A 21,930-nucleotide genomic window follows, 5' to 3' on the forward strand; every position below is an offset into this window, starting at 1 on the left:
CTCCATCGCAAAAAAAAAAAAAAAAAAAGAATCCTATAAATTGAAATTAATGTTTCATTATTTCCTGTAAATATAATGATCTAATTGTTAAAACATTTTTTGTGGGGGGTCGATTATAGTTGCAACTTTTATTAGACACAACTGATCAAAACGACTTAAGTAAATTACAGATATACATAATTATTAAACATCAGAAGTAAAATTTCTTTAAGAGACACCTTTTATTGGGTACATCTTGGGCTGGATTACACTCAGGTGCTTGATGCGGAACAAGTGCATTTCTTGCTCACACTACTGTTCCACCTAGCAAGATGATTTGCTCATCAGGGTTACTCTGGGACCCAGGCTTCTACAGGCTTCCTCTCCACGTCTGCACCCATGATCACTGAGGCAGGAGAAAGGGAATGTGGCTCAAACTCCTGACCTCAGGTGACCCACCTGCCCTGGCCTCCCAAAGTGCTGGGATTACAGGCGTGAGCCACTGTGCCCAGTCATGGATTCCCTTTTAAAACAATCTGTGCCTGTGTATCCCTTGGAATGCCTTTGTATAGTCCAGGGGTGCATACACCCCAGTGTGAAGACTGCAGTATTAAAATTTACTACCTGAGCCCATGAGATGACCATTTCAGAAATTTGTCTTTCATGGTTCTGGAGAGTAGGAAGTCTGAGATAAAGGATCCAGCTGATTTGATTTCTGGAGAGAGCTCTCTTCTTGGATTCCAGACAGATGCCTTCTTGCTGTGTCCTCACAGAGTAGGGAGAGACAGAGCAAGAGAGAGTGAGAGAGAGAAACAGAGAGATATATAAAGAGATAGATAGAGAGAGGGAGATAGAGAGAGAAAGAGAAGTAGAGAGAGGGAGTTAGAGAGAGAGAGAGAAGTAGACAGAGAGAGAGAAGTAGACAGAGAGAGAGAAGTAGACAGAGAGAGAGAGAGAGAGAGCATGCTAGCACTCTGGTGTCTCTTCTTAAAAGGGCTAGGAGGGCACGGTGGCTCACACCTGTAATCCCAGCACTTTCAGAGGCCAAGGAGGGCAGATCACTTGAGGTTAAGAGTTTGAGACCAGCGTAGCCAACATGGTGAAACCCCATCTCTACTAAAAATACAAAAATTAGCTGGGCGTGGTGGCACATGTCTGTAATGCCAGCTATTCGCAAGGCTGAGGCAGGAGGATCACTTGAACCTGTGAGGTGGAGGTTGCAGTGAGCTGAGATCACGTCACTGCACTCCAGCCTGGGCGACAGAGCAAGACTCCGTCTCAAAAAAAAAAAAAAAAAAAGAAAAGAAAAGGAAAAAAAGAAAAACAAACAACAATAACAAAACAAACAAACAAACAAACAAACAAAAAACGAAAAAACAAGAAGATTAAAAAAGGTAATGGATGTACATGAGGGTCCCCAATCCCCGGGCTGTGGACTGGTACCTGTCCATGGCCTGTTAGGAGCTGGACCACATAGCAGGAAGTAAGCAGACGAAAGAGCATTACCACCTGAGCCCCGCCTTTCATCAGGTCAGTGGCAGCATTAGATTCTCATAGGAGCACAAGCCCCATTGTGAACTGTGCATGTGAGGGATCTAGGTTTTGTGCTCCTTATAAGAATCTAATGCCTTATGACCTGTCACTCTCTCCCATCACCCCCAGATGGGACCATCTAGTTGCAGGGAGACAAGTCCAGGGCTCCCACAGATTCTACATTATGATGAGTTGTATAATTATCTCATTATATATTACAATGCAATAATAATAGAAATAAAGCACACAATAAATACAATGCTCTTGAATCATCCCCAAACCATCCCGTCCCTATCCGTGGAAAAGTTGTTTTCCATGAAACTGGTCCCTGGTGCCAAAAAGGTTTGGGGCCACTAATGTCATAGTCTTTATGACTATGCCCAACACAATAGCATTTAATAAATGGAAGCTGTAATATAATAATATATCATCGATAACATTATTTTTATATGAAAATAAACTCAGATGTACGAACAAGTATTGTGAAAACGCGCACACGTGTTAAAGATAAAACACGGACTTCATTCAGATTCCACTGTCCCCGTCTTGGGTTTCTTCCACGGAGACCCCTGGGAGAAGCAGCGTTTGCCATCCTTGGGGAAGCTCCAGTATAAGCCTTTTTCTTATGTTAAAATGCCAAAGCCTCTGTGAAAAGTAAGGATTTGTATTTAGTGCGTCTCTGATCTTTACCTGAGCTGAAATTTTGTTGAACACAGAAGAGAGAATGCAAGCATCAAGGTTCTGTGAGCTGGAGCAGGGATTGGGGGGCCCACGGGTGGAGAAGGCAATTTGCAGCATGAAATAGAGAAACTCCAACACGTACACCCCACTTTCCCCATTTCTCAGTTTGACCAAGGCTCTTGTCTCTACCTCTGTGTCCTTTCATCTCTTTTGTTGCGTTAGTCAAATGCTGTGTCCTTTACATCCATGGCATTTCTTCCTCCCTTGTTGCCCTGGAAACGGCTTCTGTTATCCAGACAGAGAGTTTTATTGATTTCTCTGCCTTCTTTCAACCCCTGCTTAAAAACAAGCACAATGTCATCAAATGAAAATCTTGTGTTTTAAGAAGTCTTCCTTGAAAAACTTGAACACTTACAAATAAGCATATTTACTTGTTTTCCCTTTAGTAATGAAACAACCTTATTTTTTGTTGCACATTGCTTCCTCTATCTATAACCAAATTTAAGACTGCCTTTACTTTTTTCGTAGCATCTAATACTATATTTGATTGAATGTATTTGTTTAATACATTTATGTTAATGTTAAAACACATTCTGGCATCTGTCCTGTCTCTGGTGGATAGTTTCAAATAGAGATTTTTTTTTTTTTTTTTGAGACAGGGTCTTGCTCTGTTGTCCAGGCTGGAGTGCAGTAGTGAAATCACAGCTCACTGTAGCCTTGAACTCCTGGGCTCAAGGGATCCTCCCAAGTTAGCCTCTTGAGTACCTGGAACTATAGATGCATGCCACCATGCCCAGCTAATTTTTTTTTTTGTTTTTTGAGACGGAATCTCGCTCTGTTGCCCAGGCTGGAGTGCAGTGACGCGATCTCAGCTCACTGCAAGTTCTGCCTCCTGGGTTCACGCCATTCTCCTGCCTTAGCCTCCTGAGTAGCTGGGACTACAGGCGCCCGCCACCACGCCTGGCTAATTTTTTTATTTTTAGTAGAGACGAGGTTTCACTGTGTTAGCCAGGATGGTCTTGATCTCCTGACCTCGTGATCTGCCCGCCTCGGTCTCCCAAAGTGCTGGGATTACAGGCATGAGCTACTGTATCCGACCCCCAGCTAATTTTTTAATTTTAGGGGGGGGTTGGAAGGAAAGGATCTCACTCCATTGCCCAGGCTGGAGTGCAGTGCACAATTACAGCTCACTGCAACCTCAAACTTCCAGACTTAAACGATCCTCCTGCCTCAGCCTCCCTAGTAGCTGGGACTACAGGCATATGCCCCCTGCCTGGCAATTTTTTGTACTTTTTGTAGAGACAAGGTTTTGCCATGTAGCAACCCAGGTTGGTCTTGAACTCCTGGGCCCAACCAATCTTCCCACTTCAGCACCTCCCAAAGTGCTGGGATTACAGGCATGAGCCATCACGGGTGGCCTGAGAGATTTAATGCAAAACCCTGACTACACACAGCGCTGCCGCATCAAAGAAGGAATTCCATGTTTTAGGTGGTGCGTTACTCATTTAAAGTAATGTTTCACATAATGGAATTCTGGTACAGTGAAGCTTAACATTAGACCCAACATACAATAGCCTGAGCTTTGAAATGTCTTAGAATAACTATATTTCACATTTGGAAGAATTCTCAGAGATCACTGACGCCTTCAGTTCTTAGGGATAATTAATCTAATCAAGAGAGGAAACAATTTCAACAACCAAAAACTACTTCCTGTCTGAAAAAGGAAATAGCAAATTATGCTAACACCTGATTGATGGATAAAAACTGATGTGCACGTGTCTCTATTCCTAATATTAGTATTACTAAGTCTACCTGTACACTAAAGTTCTGGGATCTGTGAGTACCAGTGACAGTGCCCTGCCCTCCCTCTCTTGGAGATGCTCCCAACTTGTTCTCTTTAGTGCTTCTGTAATCAGGGGGAGGGGGTCAAATAAATTATTCTTCATGTCCCTACCCCGCAGAGGGCGTGCACTTCCTCCCCTCTATTCAGGAAAGACACTCGTCCCCGGGCTGAGCTGGAGTGGTGAGCTGGTGTGTGGACACACATGGAAGCTTGTCCTTTGGAGGCTTTTCCTTCCCACTTCTCTCTGAGACCTCTTACCTCTACCTATCCTGGCCCTTTCTCTCATTTGAGTAATTCACCTCTCTATCTCCTGTTTCTCCTTTCCCCAGCCCCGGTATTTCCTAGATTCATGGACAGCAAAAGCATGTTCCATGGGCTGATTCTCATCTTTCTCACCCTTAGTTTAATTAGTTCTTTGACTCTTTTTTTTTTTTTAAACAGAGTCTCACTCTGTCACCCAGGCTGGAGTGCATCCAGTGGCACTATCTCAGCTCACTGCAACCTCCGCCTCCTGGGTTCAAGCGATTCTCATGCCCCAGCCTCCCAACAGGGGTGCGCCACCACGTCCAGCTAATTTTTTTGTATTTTTAGTAGAGATGGGGTTTGACGTATTGGCCAGGCGAATCTTGAACTCCTGGCCTAAGCAACCCACCAGCCTCGGCCTCCTAAAGTGCTGGGATTGAGCCACTGCGCCCGTCCTGAATCTTGGTTTTTATTTAAGAATGGGCTAAGGGAGTGTACCCTGGGATTAATTAAGGAAATACACACAAAATCCCCAAAATATATTATTTCAAAATTTAACTGTCCTAAAAGAGTTTTTATAAGTTAGATCATTTTATTATTTATTTATTTATTTATTTATTTATTTATTTATTTATTTGAGACGAAGTCTTGCTCTGTTGCCAGGCTGGAGTGCAGTGGCACACTCTTGGCTCACTGTAACCTCCGCCTCCCGGGTTCAAGTGATTCTCCTGCCTCAGCCTCCCGAGTGGCTGGGACTACAGGTGCCAGCCACCACATCTGGCTAATTTTTGTATTTTTAGTAGAGATGGGGTTTCATCATGTTGGCCAGGCTGATCTCAAAGTCCTGACCTCAGGTGATCTGCCCATGTCAGCCTCCCAAAGTGCTGGGATTATAGACATGAGCCACAGTGCCTGGCCAAATTAGATCATTTTAGAGCTGCAAATGCTTAGAAATTATTAGTCCAGTTCTTTTATTTGTTAATGGGGAAACTGAGGTCAGAGATGTTAAAGGACTTGCTTGAAGTCACCTAGTTAGTGGCAGAGGCCATGTCACAGAGTCCATACCAAGCTTTCAGGCCAGTATTATTTCCTGAGCATTGCACTGTCTCTTATGTCAGGACTCAATTATTACATTAAAAGTTCCCCATCATCTGTAATTTATACAGGCTGTTAGAACACTTGCAAAAACTGTATCGTCTTGATACATATGTCAAAAGAACTTGAATAGTCTAAATCCAGCCCCACATTTCTCAAGGAATTTGGAAGGGAATATTTCTTGCTCATTCCAGATAGTTGGTTACTTGTCACCAAATTGACGAAGTGGCTTAGAAGAGATGGTTGCTCTAGGTTACCGTGTAATAAAGCAATAAATCATTAACCAATCAAGTTATGTAGCTTCTGGCTGAAAAATTGCTACCAGAACTCAATTTTGGGGAGCAGACTGGCAGGAAATGTGAAGGATTCTTACCGATAGCACTCAATGAAAGTGGATATAGCCTCTCCATACTCATTATTTCTTCCTGGTTTTAGAGGTCAGCAGCCTATTTTAATTAACTCAAACCTTCGTGTGTCACATCCTGGCTGGACCTCAGCATTTCTGGAAGAAACAGAAAATAGGATTCAAATAGCCAGGCTTCCAGCAGGCCAGTCATTATCTTTGGAATTTGGTCCTCTGCTCTGGACTAAGGACGCTGTGGTGTAGTGTGCCGTCTGCGCCACTAGAGGGCAATTTTCCCCATGCTTTGGAATCTTAAGTTTTTCAGAAACTGGAGTTTGGAGTCGTCTGTATCTGTCCCTGTGTCCACACGTTAGTAAATTTTTGGTGACTACAATGAAATGCTCTCCCTGTACAACAATGGCACTCTGCAATCCTTAACAGATGTGATTGCTGATGGGGATAGTTACAATTCATTCTAGTCAATTAAGAGGAAATTGATGAGGATGTTACTGCCCAGGGGTGAGCAGAAAGCAGTCTAAATGTTTGGACTGGAAAAGGACTAGGAAGGGCTAGTACCGTATGCTTTGGTTGTCTGCCTTAGAAGACAGGCGCTCAGAATAATAATATGATTTAACAAGACAAATAGGGCAGACATACAGGATAAGCCCCATCCTACGCAGGTGTGTAACTAGCAGCCACCTGGTACATTCAGATTCTACGGAGGAAGAAAGGTAGACAAATACTGGGTTTAAAATATCTATCTGGCCAGATGCAGTAACTCAGGCCAGTAATCCCAACGCTTTGGGAGGCCAAGGTGGGCAGATCACTTAAGCCCAGGAGTTCAAGACCAGCCTGGACAACATGGTGAGACTTCATCTCTACAAAAAGTTCAAAAATTAGCCAGGTGTGGTGGCGCATGCCTGTAGTCTCCACTCTTTGGGAGGCCGAAGCAGGAGGATTGCTGGAGTGTGGGAGGCGGAGGCTGCAGTGAGATGTGTTATACCACTGCACTCCAGCCTGAGTGACAAAGAGAGACCCTGTCTCACAAAAGAAAAGATAATTAAAAAGAAAAAAGCTATCTATCTATCTATCTATCTATCTATCCATCCATCCATGTATTTGTCTATCTATATCTATCTCTTCTTAGAAGTAGAAAGATCAAAAGAGTTTGAGTGAAATAGGTCATCGAATACTGTAGAGAAGAAAAGAAGGGAGATACAATTTAAAGTGTTTAATGCCCCGTCCCCAAGTAGTATAGAGATCATTGCATTGGAAACATCTGAGGACAGGACTAAGCAACGATCAAATGTGCACATGGGTCATGATCCTTCCTTTGGGCAGAAATGACTGTTATTTGAAAGGGCAGTGGGTGGGGACTTGTAACCATACACATACTTAATAAGAAGCTTGAACAAACTCTTAATGCATAAAAGAAAGAACCTGGATTGGAAATGTTGGAGAATGACTGTAAGCCTCATTGAGCTCTGCAAAAGAGATACGTCTTCCCCCAGTGGCCCAGTGACCTTGAAGCACCCAGGTTCACCACTCTGCTTGACTGCCTCTGTCCATTCCTTCTCATTTCAGAACAAAACCACTTCCTTGACCCCCCTGACAAGAGGAACAATCTATTGACTTAGAGTTTCACCTTAGATTCCCTTTGACAAATTCCATGTCTCACCTGTGACTCTGGGCATCATGGCTAATTTTTAGGTCACCTCCTCTCAGTGCATTCTGAACTGTATGATCCTTCCCATAAACCCCTCAGTGGGCGTGGTCTCCAGGGTCCAGGCTTATCTATCCTGGCCTCTCACATGAAGCTTTTGAAAGCCAGGGGTTCTTTGTGTTTTCTGAGCAGCCTAGAACGTGATTCTTTAACCTGAGTGTGGTGGCTCGTGGCTGTAATCCCAGCACTTTGGGAGGCTGGGGTGGGCAGATCACCTGAGGTCAGGAGCTCGAGATCAGCCTGGCCAACATGGTGAAATCCTGTCTCTACCAAAAATACAAAAATTAGCCGGGCGTGGCAGCATGTACCTGTAGTCCCAGCTACTTGGGAGACTGAGGTGAGAGGATCACCCAATCCTAGGATGTTGAGGCTGCAGTGAGCTGAGATTATACCACTGCACTCCAGCCTGGAAACCAGAGAGAGACCCTGCCTCAAAAACGAAACAAAACAAAACAAAACAAGAAAAGGATTCTTTGCATAAAATGGTAGTACTTTAGATTTGAAATAATAAGGGTCATGAAGTCTAGCCTTCTATTAAAGAGTTAACGTTGAATAAATGCTCAATGACTACTGGTATCCTACCACACTTCTAAATTTCCTTTGTGAGGTGTTTAAAATAAAACTGCTACAAACATCTGTGTACAGGTTTTTCATGAGCATTAAGGTTTCATTTCTCTGGGGTAAATGCCCAGGAGTACAATGGCTGGGTCATAAGATTTGCATAAGTTACATGTTTAGTTTTTTTTTTTTTTTTTTTGAGGCAAGGTCTAGCTCTAGCTCTGTTACCCAGGCTGAAGTACAGTGGCAGGATCACAGCTCATTGCAGCCTTGACTTCCTGGGCTTATGTGATCCTGCCATCTCAGCCTCTGCAGTAGTTAGGACTGTAGGTGCACACTGCCACACCTGACTAATTTAAAAAAAAATTTGTAGTGACAGAGTCTCTCTATGTTGCTCAGGCTTGTGTTTAGTTTTTTTGTTTGTTTGTTTTAGAAAAGGTCTGATTCTATTGCCTAGGCTGAAGTGCAGTGGTGTCATCTTGGCTCACTGCAACCTCTTCCTACCGAGTTCAAGTGATTATCCTGCCTCAGCCTCCCAATAGCTGGGATCACAGGCGTGTGCCACCATGCCTGGCTAAGTTTTTGTATTTTTAGTAGAGATGGGGTTTCTCCATGTTGGTCAGGCTGATCTCGAACTCCTGACCTCAGGTGATCCACCCACCTCAGCCTCCCAAAGTGCTAGGATTACAGGCACGAGGCACCGTGCTGGGCCGAGAGTGGGCTTTTGTTTGGGTCTTTTTTTGGCTGTAACTGCTGAAGTTTCATAGTTGCTGGCTTCTTTAGCTCTGGGGTTGGAATATATGAGGCAAAAAGAAAATGGAGGGAACTCATTACCACATTGTCCTTGGATCCTAAGGCCCCCTCACTGGTCTGCTTTCTTCTCTCCATCTTTCAGAGTCTTCTTATGTTTGTCTTCTATCGGGGACCCCACCCCCGATGTTCAACATGGATTCCTTTCTATTTCCCTAAGAGTCTGAGAAATAAAGGGAAAGAGTACAAAAGAGAGAAATTTAAAGCTGTGTGTTCGGGGGAGACATCACATGTCGGCAGGTTCCGTGATGCTCCTTGAACCATAAAACTAGCAAGTTTTTATCAGCGATTTTCAAAAGGGGAGGGAGTGTACGAATAGGGTGTGGGTCACAGAGATCACGTGCTTCACAAGGTAATAAAATATCACAAAGCAAATGGAGGCAGGGCGAGATCACAGGACCACAGGACAGGGCGAAATTAAAATTGCCAATGAAGTTTCGGGCACTCATTGTCATTGATAACATCTTATCAGGAGACAGGGTTTGAGAGCAGACAACTGGTCTGACCAAAATTTATTAGGCGGGAATTTCCTTCTCCTAATAAGCCTGGGAGCGCTATGGGAGACTGGGGCTTATTTCATCCCTTTGTCTATGACTGTAAAAGACAGCTGTCCCCAAAGCGGCCATTTTAGAGGCCTACCCTCAGGGGCGCATTCTCTTTCTCAGGGATGTTCCTTGCTGATAAAAAGAATTCAGTGATAGTTCTCCTATTTGCTTTTGAAAGAAGAGAAATACAGCTCTGTTCTGTCCGGCTCACCGGCAGTCAGAGTTTAAGGTTATCTCCCTTGTTCCCTGAACATTGCTGTTATCCTGTTTTTTTCCCCAAGGTGCCCCAGATTTCATATTGTTCAAGCACAAATGCTCTACAAACAATTTGTGCAGTTAATGCAATCCTCACAGGGTCCTGAGGCGGCATACATCCTCCTCAGCTTACAAAGATGACCGGATTAAGAGACTAAAGTAAAGACAAGCATAGGAAATCACAAGGGTATTGATTGGGGAAGTGATAAGTGTCCATGAAATCTTCACAATTATGTTCTTCTGCCGTGGGTTCAGCCGGTCCCTCTGTTTGGGGTCCCTGACTTCCTGTAACAAACCAGCACTCCTAATTCCCTTGTCCATGTAGACATTACTAGTCTACTATGATCCTCTGCTGTGCTTGGGCTGGATAAGAACTGTAGCATCCTGCTGAACACAGCATTCCAAAAAGTTGCTACCAATCAACAGTAGATGGCACATCATGGTGCCTGCCCAGCTGCCCTTCTGATCCTAGTGCACCAATGGCAATGTCTGGCACAGTACCTCCACTTGATAGGTATTAGAAAGTGCTTATGCAAAGAATAAATAGCATCATGCCTTATATACCTTTTGTAGTAACTCTCGTCTTCTCTTAGTTATTAATTTTTGGTGGAGTTTTTTCTTTTCCTGCTTTAAGTCATTGTCCAATTTCTGCTTGATTGAAAAGACTTCTGTCTGAGCCCGCTCCAATAGCATTTCCATTTGGTCTTCATCCAGGTACCCTGCTCTAGATGGAAAGGATGTAAAGTTAGGAATGTGGTCTCCAAACTCACTTGTAGCTTAACTGCTATTGTGCCTGAGCATTCATCTCCATATTAGTTTGGTTTGAATCAGAAAATCTTTACCCTCCAGAAGAATTAGGAGAATGGGCAGCTAAGACATTACTAAAGTACCAGCAGCATAAGGGCAGAGAAAACACAAGAGAGACATTATTAGGGTGGAAGTGGGCAAGAGTTCTGGGAGAAAGTAATATTTGAGAGGACTACTCTGGTGCAGACAGAAGTTTCCAAGGGGAGATGGTGGATTAAAAATCCAGAACAGCACAAACAAAGTCAAAGAGGCAAAAGCAGGGAATCCTCTGTGTGACAGTTAATTTTATGGACCAACTTGATGGGCCCAAATGAAATGTTCTTTCTGGGTGTGCTGTGAGGGTGTTTTCAGTGAAGGTCAGCATTTGAATCAGTGGACTCAATAAAGCAGACGGGCCTCCCCAGTGTGAGCCGGCATCATCCAATATGCTGAGGTCCTGAATAGAACACAGAGGCAGAGGAAAGAGGAATCTGTCCCTTTTTTTTTTTTTGCCTTACAGCTTACAGTGGGACCTCTCATCTCATCTTCTCCTGCCCTTGGACTGGGACTTACACCAGCAGCTCCCTCTGGTTCTCAGGCCTTTGGATTTGGACTGAATTACACCCTCAGCTTTCCTGGGTCTCCGGCTTGTGGGCAGCAGACAAGGGGATTTCTCAACCTCCATAATTGCTTGAGCTAGTTCCTATTTATATAGGAAGCTATTTGTATGGCAAGCTGGAAACAGCAGATGATGCTGTCTATATGTTTATATATCCTGTTGGTTCTGTTTCCCTGGCGCACCCTGACAAGTACATTCTGCTACTAGCATCACCACTATCATTCCTAGACTGCCTGCATCCCTGGGCTGAGTCCCCAGCTTGGCCCAGGGAAGACTCTCAATGGAGGTTCCTTGAAGGAATGAACAGGTGAAGGATAATTATATCTTTTAAAATAGAATTTGAAAAGAAGAGATGAAGCATCTTTCCCTAGTGACTGCTCACAACCAGCTGGTGGGCCCTTAATTTCAAGGCAAAGAACTGTTTCTTTCACTTGAGTGCAAATTAAAATCAGGAATGCCAAGTAAATTGCAGTGATAAATTCATTAGCATCTTTAGGTGGGGAGTGTTTGCATAATTTGCACCTTACCAAATCCTCATTAAACAGAGCAGGAGAGGGTCAAAGTCCCAATAAGGTTACTTAAGTAGCAGAACCACAGTAAAACAACAGATCGTCATAAGAAAGCCATTTTATAGTCATGTCCCTATTCATTTCAGAGCTTCCTGTAACCTAAAAGAATAAATTTTGTTCTTTATAATTAAGTCACCTCAAAGAATAGCTGAGAAGGAATGCTGGAGAGAGGCAAGGGATGGCAGTTAGACCTCTGTGACACCACCATATACCTGACCACATGGAATCCCAGGTGCTGCTCAGAAAAGCCATTTGAAATACGAGACAAGCATCTCTGTGTTTGTACTTAGTGTCAAAGGTGAATGCAAGAGCCGGCTGTGTGCTAGATCTTAAAGAGAAGTAGGCTCGTCCATCACATGGTCGACGTGAGCCTCATCACTGATTTCTCCAGAATATGTTGTTGGGATTCTGCTTCAGAATAATCCTGTGTGGGGACGTGTAGCTACATCAAAATTGGCCATGAGGGGGGCTCATTATACAGTTGTCTAGACTATTACATATGCTTTTAAAATTCTGTAACACAAAGGATTTTTACAAGATAATTATTCTTTAGAAATAATAAGTGAGGAGCAGTCAGCACATATGCTGAATAAACAGAAGTAGTGGGTCTCCAGTGAGGAAGGTTTGTGTCAGGCAGTTCATTTGTGCCATGGTGTGAATGTTACCTCCAAAACTTGAAATTTAATTGCCATTGTGACAGTATTAAGAGACAGGACTTTTACGAGATGATTAGGTCATGAGGGATCCACCCTCATGAATGGATTAATGCCATTTCTGTGTTAGTTATCACAGGAGTTTGACCCCCTTTTTCTCTCTGTCTCACACATGCACTTCCTCCCACTTGATGCCTTTCTACCATGTTATGATGAAGTAAGAAGGCCCTCATTAGATCTTGAACTTCCCAGCCTCTAGAACTGTGAACGAAATATATCTCTCCTATTTATAAATTACCCAGTCTGTGGTATTCTGTCACAGCAGCAGAAAACAGACTAAGACAGTTTGCACTGTTGGGACAGTGTTGGGTGGTACCTCTCGTGCTTCTGAATGAGGTGAGTCAGCTGGGCTGCAGCGGTGCTCAGAAGGCCCTGCACACGGGTCTCTGATGACTGGAGGTTCTGAACGAGATATTCCCTGTGGCCAAACCTTTTACTTAGATGATACCTCTTACTAGCCTGGAAAAAGTCCATTAACTCTTCTACATTCTCCTGTCAATAAAAAAAAAAAAATCAAGAAAATATGCCTAATTAAAATTTAGAGCATAATCTTTCTAGACATTTAAAATAGTATTTTCCTTTTATAAGAAAACACAAGAAAAAAAACATGAGAATTAACACCTTTAACTTCCCTGCCTATAACAAAGGCTTATGAGAAAATTACACACAAATAAGAAACGAGGGCTTTGAAAAGGTGCATTCTAGACCCAGATGGTAAAGAGTTAAAACAACTTTACTGCCCTGCGGAACATAAATTTCACTTATTTGCTCATCCTTCATCCATGCACACACCCCTCCCACCTGTGGAGTTCCCACAAGTGCTGAGCACCAGGAGGACGTGCTAAAGTTCTGGGATAAGTCAGCCATCAGCCCAACCCCAAGGAGCTCCCATCACCACAGAGAAGACAAGACCAGGGTGGGCACAAAGAAAGCAAGAAGGTTTTCCCTCAGCCTGCAAAATGAACAAAACCCAACCAAACACAGGAGAGTAATAACCTAGCTAATGTGAGGTGTGTTCTCTGGACCTAACACTGGGTGGGCCAAGAGTGTTTCATGTCCCATCTAACTTAACCTAGGGAGACAGTACTATTATTCCCATTTCACAGATGAGGAAACTGAGTCCACATCAGACAAAAGGCTGAGCAGGGATTTGAACTCAGCAGTCTAATTCCAGGACCTGTGCTCAAACATCATAATAGGCTGCTTCCAAAAATCCCACTTTAGCCAGAGGCATAGTAATTAGACCAGGAACATCAGTAGAACTACTCTATGGACTGGCTTGGTTGTCCTTTTTCCATCTGTGGAAGTATCACCCATACAATGGATAACCAAAAGTGTCAACGCTTTGTTCAACGGGGAACATACGACGGCACAGACGTTCTCCTTTCCACGTAAGAGCTGTAACATCTCCACATCTCGACACTTGGGAATTAGCATCATCCAGTCGTTGAAAAGCTGCGTGGTCCGTCAGGTGTGGCTTCACACACACTAGCATCTCCCTAAGGGCCACTAGCACCAGAATCCATACAATAGGAAGGTCGTGGCAATGTTCCTGTTCTCCATGGAATGGGATCCATGCGTGTTGATTGATGGGTCGTAAGGAAATTCAGAATTGGCATCCTTAAATATTCTCATAGCTCTGGTCAAAAAAGCTTGTATGGCAGTACTGTTATCAACTGTGGAGTTACTTCTTCCGGCATAGTATCACTCACAATACCATGCATTCTTTTTAACTTGAGTGCTCTGGTATTGAGAGTCAGCCATTGCTCATCATGAGAGTAAAATGACAACAACTCTGTAAATATCTAAGTAATGCCATGATGTCTGAATACCAAGCTACAAATACGACAGAATTTGTGCTTTATGTGCGTATATAAATCTAGGAAAAACCTAGATTAAATGGAGCAGGGAGCTCGTTCTCTTTATGTCCGGGGTGCCTTCTGGGAGTGGGAGGCTTGTGACGATTACTAGGTCTCCTCCTGGAACGGCCCTAATGTCTTAGTCCTCATGCACTCAACCTGGTGCTGGCTGCAGGTCCCTGGAGGATGGGCAGGGCCAGCCTTTGTCTTTGTCAGTAGTTGGGAGAATGCTGAGGACCTGCCCACAGATGCAGGGACGGCCGCCTGTGCCCGTACCTCCTCTGGATGTTCCAGTTCATCTTTCGCCACTGTCTTAGCAATGGAGTTAACAGAGCCTGGCTGTTAAGCCCTGATTCCCCCTAGGTGTATGTGACTCATTCTGCTATGGGTGAAGTCTGTCCTTCTAGTACAAATAGGGAATTTCACAGTGGGAAAATTAACCAGCAAGCCAATTTTCTGGAAAGATTTTCACTTATAAAGATAAAAATGAGATAGCAGTGTCCACTACATCAGAAAAAGCACTGCTCAAGAACCACAGTGATGCACTCATGACTGTGAACACATTACTGGACTGAGGAACGAATCCACTCCTGTGGACCTGACTCTGCCAGATGCTGCTCCAAGGCCTCTAGCACTATTCAAAGGTACCCTTGCTGTTTTAGAAACAGAGGTTAGCTCAAAACCTGGAAGAGGCAGCCTGTCTAAACAATGACATTTGCATTTCTCAAACATCTTACTGACATTCGAGATAGAAAGTTCCATACAGTAAAATAAGAGTTTGCTCACAATCACCCTTACCATCAGCTACAGCAAGCTGTCAGCACCAGGGATAGTGCTGGAGCCAAACAACAAAGTGCATTCTTGTAAAGCAGTGATGTCACTCTGTGTGCCTGTGTGTGCATGCACTTGTGCATGTAAAATACCTCACACAGGCCTCCTAAGAAATTCCATAGTGATGTGCACAGTTTCAGATAGACTGTTTTCACTACTGCCTAAGGAATTATTCTGTTGGACTAACAACATTCTCACTCAAGCTGACATGCAAAAATACACAAATCTCTCCAAGTAAATCCAGGCACAGATACTAAACCCTACATATACATCAATACATGCACACATACATGCATATATATATATATATATATGTATTTATTTTGAGACAGAGTCTGGTTTTGTCACCTAGGCTGGAGCGCAGTGGTGCTATCATGGCTCACTGCAGCCTCAACCTCCTGGACTCAAGCAATCCTCCCATCTTGGCCTCCCAAAGTGCTGGGAGCCACCAAGCCTGGCCTATATTTATTGTCCACTGCTGTATACATTAAACATATGTTATGCCAAGCACTAACTTTCCATGAGTCAGCTCATCAAATTTTCATCACACCCTTGTGAGTGTAGACATTCTATCACACTCATCTTATAGGTGAGGAAACTCAAAGAAGCGAGGTAACTTGCTCAAGTTCACGCAGTAGACCGGTGGTGGAACTGAAATTCGAATCCAGGTTAGCCTGAGTTCAAGACCTGTACTCCAAGCCACCATTTTCCCTGCTTACTGGAAACCCACACACCAAGAAATAGAAGAGAAAACTCACTAGTGCACAGTACAAAGGAGAGGCAGGACTGAACTCTGAGAGAGGAGACACTTACTGAAACAATTCAAAAAAATTACTTTTCTATCACACCCAGGCTGATCTGAGGCATTACCTGTATTTTAGAATAATTTTGCAGCAGCGTTTTAGCCGCCTCTGGCTTCAATTCCCCTTTGAAAATAGCACTTTTTATCTGGGTAAAAAAGATACGGTGCAGTTCGTTTCTCTGGAAAACAGCTAGCTGTCTGTGAGCTTTGGCAAAGTCTTCTTCTTGCCGCAAAGCGAGAGACTTCCTCAAGTGCTCCTGTTCCAGGCCATGGAGGGTCCGCAGAAGGCTGTTGCACTCTACAGCAGACTGGAGAGAAGAGAGGGAGCGTGTGAGAAACTAACACACTGAACATGCACCTACATGTGCATGCAATGCAGTGTGTACAGGCACATGTGCACGTGCACACACACGCTCTGTACCGATGAACCACAGGTGCCTTCGCTCACCTATTGTCGTATTACAAATATTTTTATCCACATGCCATGCGTATGCGCATGCATATCTGCGACATGCACACACGCAATGTGTAATGCAATGTACACACATCGCATATGCACATGCACACATGTGCACACACATAAGGCACAAGTACACACAAGTACATGTGCACACACAGCATATACACACACAGCAAAAGCAACGTGCACACATAGACACACACACAGTACCAAGCTGACAATAATGAGGTTACTAAGCCCTGGAATATGCTGTTCCAACCTGTCCTCCCCTGTTATCTAAATGTTTTCTAGAATAATCTTAAAGCAGAATATTTACAGGGGTGGAAATGTGCAAATCAAACTGCTAGAAAGTAGCCTGTAAAAAATGGAAAATTTTTTTTTTTAATGGAAATCTCTTCACTATCAATGGATCATGCTGTCAGGCTCACAAGATTATTTCCCCTGTCTTTCATTCTCAATTTCGCTGAAGAGAAAAATACCAGCAATCAGGCCCAAGTGGAGATCCTTTGGGTAAGGAGAAGCAAAAGAGGCGTTAAGAAATGGCTGCTTGGATGTCTGCATAGTATGAGGTCCTGCCTGAGGAAAGAAAGGAAGTTTACCTTTCTTACTCAGCTCCTGATGTATTTGCATACAGCCTCCCCGCAATTTCTCAGTAAGACTCACGCCCTCAGAGGGAGCGTTTCTTCACTCCACATGGGTAGGTGGGATTCTAGAATGGATCCTGAGTCCCAGTCCCCAGTACACACGCCACATAAATTCCCTCCCTTTGAGCATGGGAATAAATCTAATTAAGTCACTCCTGTGGTTGGTTTATATTATATGGCAAAGCTGAGGGTGTCTTGATGATGTAATTAAGGTCACTAATCAGTTGACTTTGAATTAATCAAAATGAAGACTCTTCTGAGTGGGCCTGACTCCTTAAAAGCACTGGAGCCTTCCTAAAGACACAGACCCTCTCCTGCTGGCTTTGAAGAACCAAACAGCCATGCTGTACACTGTCTACGTAGAAGGGAAACTTCTAGGAGCTGAGGGCCTCAGTCTTGTACCCACAAAGAAGTGAAGTCTGCAAACAGCTTGAATGAGCTTGGACCAGGACCCCAAGCTCCAGAGAGGAATGCAGCCCAGCCAAGACCTTGATTGCCAGCCTGCAACACCCTGAGCATAGGTCACAGTGAAGCTGTGCCCGGACTCCTGACCATGGACACTGAGACAATGTTACTCAATGTGTGTGGTTGATTAGGCAGGAATAGAAAATGGACACCCTCCATTTTATAGGAGAAGAAACACAAGCTCAGAGAAGGGAAGAGCTTTCCCAGATTCACACTCATGCTCAGCAGCGGAGGAAGGGTGTTGAAAGCAAGTGTTCAGGCTCCAAGGTCTGAAACCACACAGGCAGTGACAGTGGAGCTTGTTGGTGAAGCAAAGGCAGGGAAAGGTTTACGCGTGCAGGAGGCGTGGGTACAGCCATCCCAAACGGCCAAGAGAGGCCTGGCCTTGGGAAGCAGGCAGGTGTGGCATCATGCCATAGCTGGGCTGAGCAGAGGCCCAGGGAAGGCAGAAGGGGCTCCAGTGCAGAGGGCAAGGGCCAGAGCTCCCTCAGGCTAAACAAGGTCGGAATGCTCTATCACCCACCGGAATTCTCTGGTTGCAGTAAATAGCATCACCTGCTCCCCAATTTCCCAAGTCACAGACCTGCTCACCTCCACTTCCAATAACTCACAGAAGCTCATAAAGGTGATACGCTGATCTCTAGCTTTCTCTGTCTCTCTAGCCCCTTTTACTTACTGTTTGATTTGTTTAGAATCTGGGCCAGAAAGAGAAACATTATTTGGAGCCTTCCAAAGAGGTCCAAGGGCCAACACATGGCTTCCCCTGCCCCGCGGGTGCTCACAGCAAAGCCTAGGGGATGACAGCAGGGGCTACAAGGCTATAAGTCAAATATTTTTATGTGCATCCTCTTGGCAACTCTATCAGGATCCATGCCCATACTAATGGTTTGCCTTACCCCCCAAAGAACAATTCAGTCTTTTTAAAAAGCTGATTTCATAACAAAGGATTAGATTCGACAAAATGAGTCACTCTATTACAGAGAAATGGTATTCACAACTGACTTGATCTAAATCAAAGGATGCAATTCACCAACAACCAGGAGGGTGTCAGGACCCTGAGTCTGGGCACCGCAGCGGCATTCCGCTACGAACGACTAATTGGTGCCTAGTTATGTCGGTTCATCCATCAAAGTGACCTTTTTTGGACAGTATAGAATTTGACAAGTCGCAAACTTCAATTTATTCTAATTAATAGAAATGTAATATGGGGTAATTTTCATTTAGCTTCTCACAGACAAGATAAAAAGCAGACACACACAAATCCTAAAATAAAACTTTGGGGCCTTTTTTTAGAATTATATGTCTGCAGAAGAATAAAGTATGAGGCAATAATGTACTTGTCCCATAGTAAAACACTCTCTAAAATAGATGTGGACAGGACTCCCATGCCCACTCTGAATGGGAGTTCAGAGCCTTGCAGATGCTAGTTCCACCCCTGACCTAGTTCGACCTCCTGTGGCAGAGATGAGAAAACTAAGCCCTAAAGCAGGAGAGGCACACCCCCGGGCCTGCCAAGTAGGGGAGGTCATGTTTGCAAACTAGTGAGGCTGCCTGATGTGACAGGCACTAGGAAGTACTGGGGACTGGGGCAAAGAGCAAGCTCTGCCTGTAGGGGCAGCCTCTATCCCGTCCACCAAAGGGCTCTGCAGGAATACGGACATAACACAGCTCAGTCTTCCCGTCCTTTAGATGGAAATCTGGGTTTTCTTATATAAAAGTTTATATTTTAAATATTGTCAACAAATGTGCTTTTTTTTTTTTTTGAGATAGAGTCTCACTCTTCCACCCAGGCTGGAGTGAAAGTGCCATGATCTTGGCTCACTGCAACCTACGCCCTCCGGGTTCAAGTGATTCTCCTGCCTCAGCCTCCCGAGTGGCTGGGATTACAGGCGTCCACCACCATGCCCAGCTAATTGTTGTATTTTAGTAGAGACAGGATTTCACCATGTTGGCCAGGCTGGTCTCAAACACCTAACCTCAGGTAATCCACCTGCCTCGGCCTCCCAAAGTGATGGGATTACCACACCTGGCCACAAATGGGCATTATAAAGGAATGTGAAAGTAATGATTGCTCACCCCAACACCTTATTGAACTTCTCAATAAAACAGACTTCAGGGAGATAAGGCACATGTATCCTATGGTTTCCAACACCTAGAAAAGCAAGTGTCCCATGGAGGGAGTGTCCCATGGAGGAAGTCAGGAGGATAAACCTGAAGGGAGGGTACAGAAGTTCCAGTGTGAGAAGCACAGGCCTGCATCAGGCTGGCTGGAGCAGCTGCTGTACATAATATTGACTCTACAGCATCACAAAGTGAAATCCCGCTCAAAAGCCTTGACTGTGCTGTCATACTCCCCGTACTCAACTTAGCAAGACAGGCATATTATAAAATATTTTATAAAACAAATAATCAGAAACGGTGAAAATGTCAGAATTCTTGTGCTGAAGGAATCTCTTCCTTTAGGACAAAGACTCACACAGAGGGGTTAGAAAGCCTCAGGCAGCCCAGGACAAGACATCTGCTGGGCCTCCTCTTTAAGTGGCAGAAAAGCAGCGGGGAGAGCCTGGGTAGAGAAGACGAACCCCAGAGAAAGGACCCAGCTCTGAACTGGATGCAGGAAGCTGGAGTGCCAGTCACTTCCCCTCCGGGCTTCGGTTTGCCCACCTTCAAGTAGAAAGAGTTCACATTCTGTGTTCTATGCCATGAGCATCTTTAAAATTACATTCAGTTATGAATCATAGTAAACCCTTGTCCAGGGTTGACTCTGTGCCGAGCAATGATTGAGGTACTATATGAGAATTAACTTACTTATTCTCACAACAGCCCTCTAAGACCTCAGGCTTCATGATTATCCCTGTCTTAAGGATGGGGAAAGGAGACCCAGGATGACTGGGCAATGTGCCTACTGGAGGAAAAGAGTGAGGAAATAATCCCCAGCTACCTGCCATCTGCGCCTATATCCCCAATACTCTCCCCAGGACTTCTCAATGGAGAAATGCTTTGAGAACTATAAGGCATTATATATGCATTTAAATATTATAATATGAACACATTTCAGCTCTCCACTAATTACAGTCAGCTCTCTGTATCTGTGGGTTCTGCATCCATGGATATAACCACCTGCAGGTCAAAATTTCTGTGTGTATTGAACATATACAGACTTTTTTTTCTTGTTATTCCCTAAAGAGCACAGAACTATTTTTTTATACAGCACTTATATAAACTATTTATAACAACATTTATATCATATTAAGTATTAAAAGTAATAGAGATGATTTAAAGTATACAGGAGCATTTGTGTATGTTATGTGCAAATTCGACACCATTTTATAACAGAGACTTGAGAATTTGTGGATTTTGGTATCCATAGGGGTGGGATGGTGGGGAGGGTCCTGGAACCAATGCTTCCTGGGTACCGAGGGAGGGATGACTGTACTTTACTCAGTACTGTACTAAACTTTACTCAGTACTGTACTAAACTTTACTCAGGAAAGCTGACACTGCTCCTTTGCTTTTCTTTTTTAAAACCAATTCTTGGTGGAATAATACATCCAAAATATTTTTATGTATTTTATTTAAAGATGACTATAACACATGATGGATAATTATAAAGTAGTCTGTGGTTTTGTGAGATGGAATCACTTGCATGGACTGGAAGGAAACTAGTTCTATTAAATTCTGCAGCTCAGATACTATTTCTGGAAACAGACTGGTTCAAATAAGGTGGCTGCTTGTCTTTGAACAGGGTGACCTAGGAAATCTAGAGTGATGGTGCCCACCCACTGCATGCTGGTGGGCAAGGTGGTGTGGGTGGGAGAGAGGCTCCAGAAAAGTCATGGAGAATACAGGGGTCAGGAAGCCCTGAGGAGGAGAGGGACTGTGTGACAGATGGGAGCAGGGCACAGTCCCAGCATCCTGTCCTCACGCTCTCCACATAAAAAAGCATTGCCCCAGGCAGTCTTTTGATAGCAAAGGCACTAGAAACATTCTAGATGCCCCACAGGATGGGTTCACATGGGGCACACAGCAGAGGGATGTAACCTCCACTGCAGGAGGGGGCAGTGTGCACAGTGGTTGGGGGCGTGGTGCCGGACATGTGGCTGACTGGCCTCAGGTTGGTGAACCTTCCCCAGCTCAGTTTCCCCACCTGTCAAAGTGAGATCCTCTCAGTCCCTACCTCACTGAGTTGTTGTGAACAATAAAGAGACGGTCAATGGGATGTGCTTAGGACAATGCCAGACACACCGTGCATGCTAAGGAAGAATGAGCTGTTATTTTTATACATCGTATTTTGTAAGAGTATTTAATAAAATCAGCAAATGTGTATACTGTGATGTAAAGTGAAAACAAGAAACATATATAATTATACAAACTGCATAATCCTTACTTTGTAAAAATAAATGGATAAAGCAAAAGGCTAAAATGTATGCTGGCACTTGAGGGCAGCTATGAAGGCGGCCTGAGCCATCCCTGTATCTCCAGGGTTGGGTATACAGTAGGAACTCAATAATGGGCCGAATGAATGATCCTCTGCCATTGAGTGGCAGGATGGGCTTCCCTTTTTTTTTTTTTTT

The 21,930-nt window shown here is 44.1% G+C and overlaps 1 protein-coding gene across 1 annotated transcript in view; it reads right to left on the minus strand.

Annotated features, from left to right (window-relative positions):
- Positions 1–10,157: 10,157 nt before the first annotated feature.
- The window catches only part of EVC2 (EvC ciliary complex subunit 2), a 92,853-nt gene continuing 81,080 nt past the window's right edge, over positions 10,158–21,930 (minus strand). The window contains 3 exon segments of the mRNA XM_017887082.1: positions 10,158–10,332; positions 12,612–12,787; positions 15,856–16,095. Coding sequence (XP_017742571.1) covers positions 10,158–10,332; positions 12,612–12,787; positions 15,856–16,095 — 591 coding nt within the window.

This window comes from Rhinopithecus bieti, unplaced genomic scaffold (assembly GCF_001698545.2).
Source record: "Rhinopithecus bieti isolate Rb0 unplaced genomic scaffold, ASM169854v2 scaffold_16601, whole genome shotgun sequence".
NCBI lineage: Eukaryota > Metazoa > Chordata > Mammalia > Primates > Cercopithecidae > Rhinopithecus > Rhinopithecus bieti.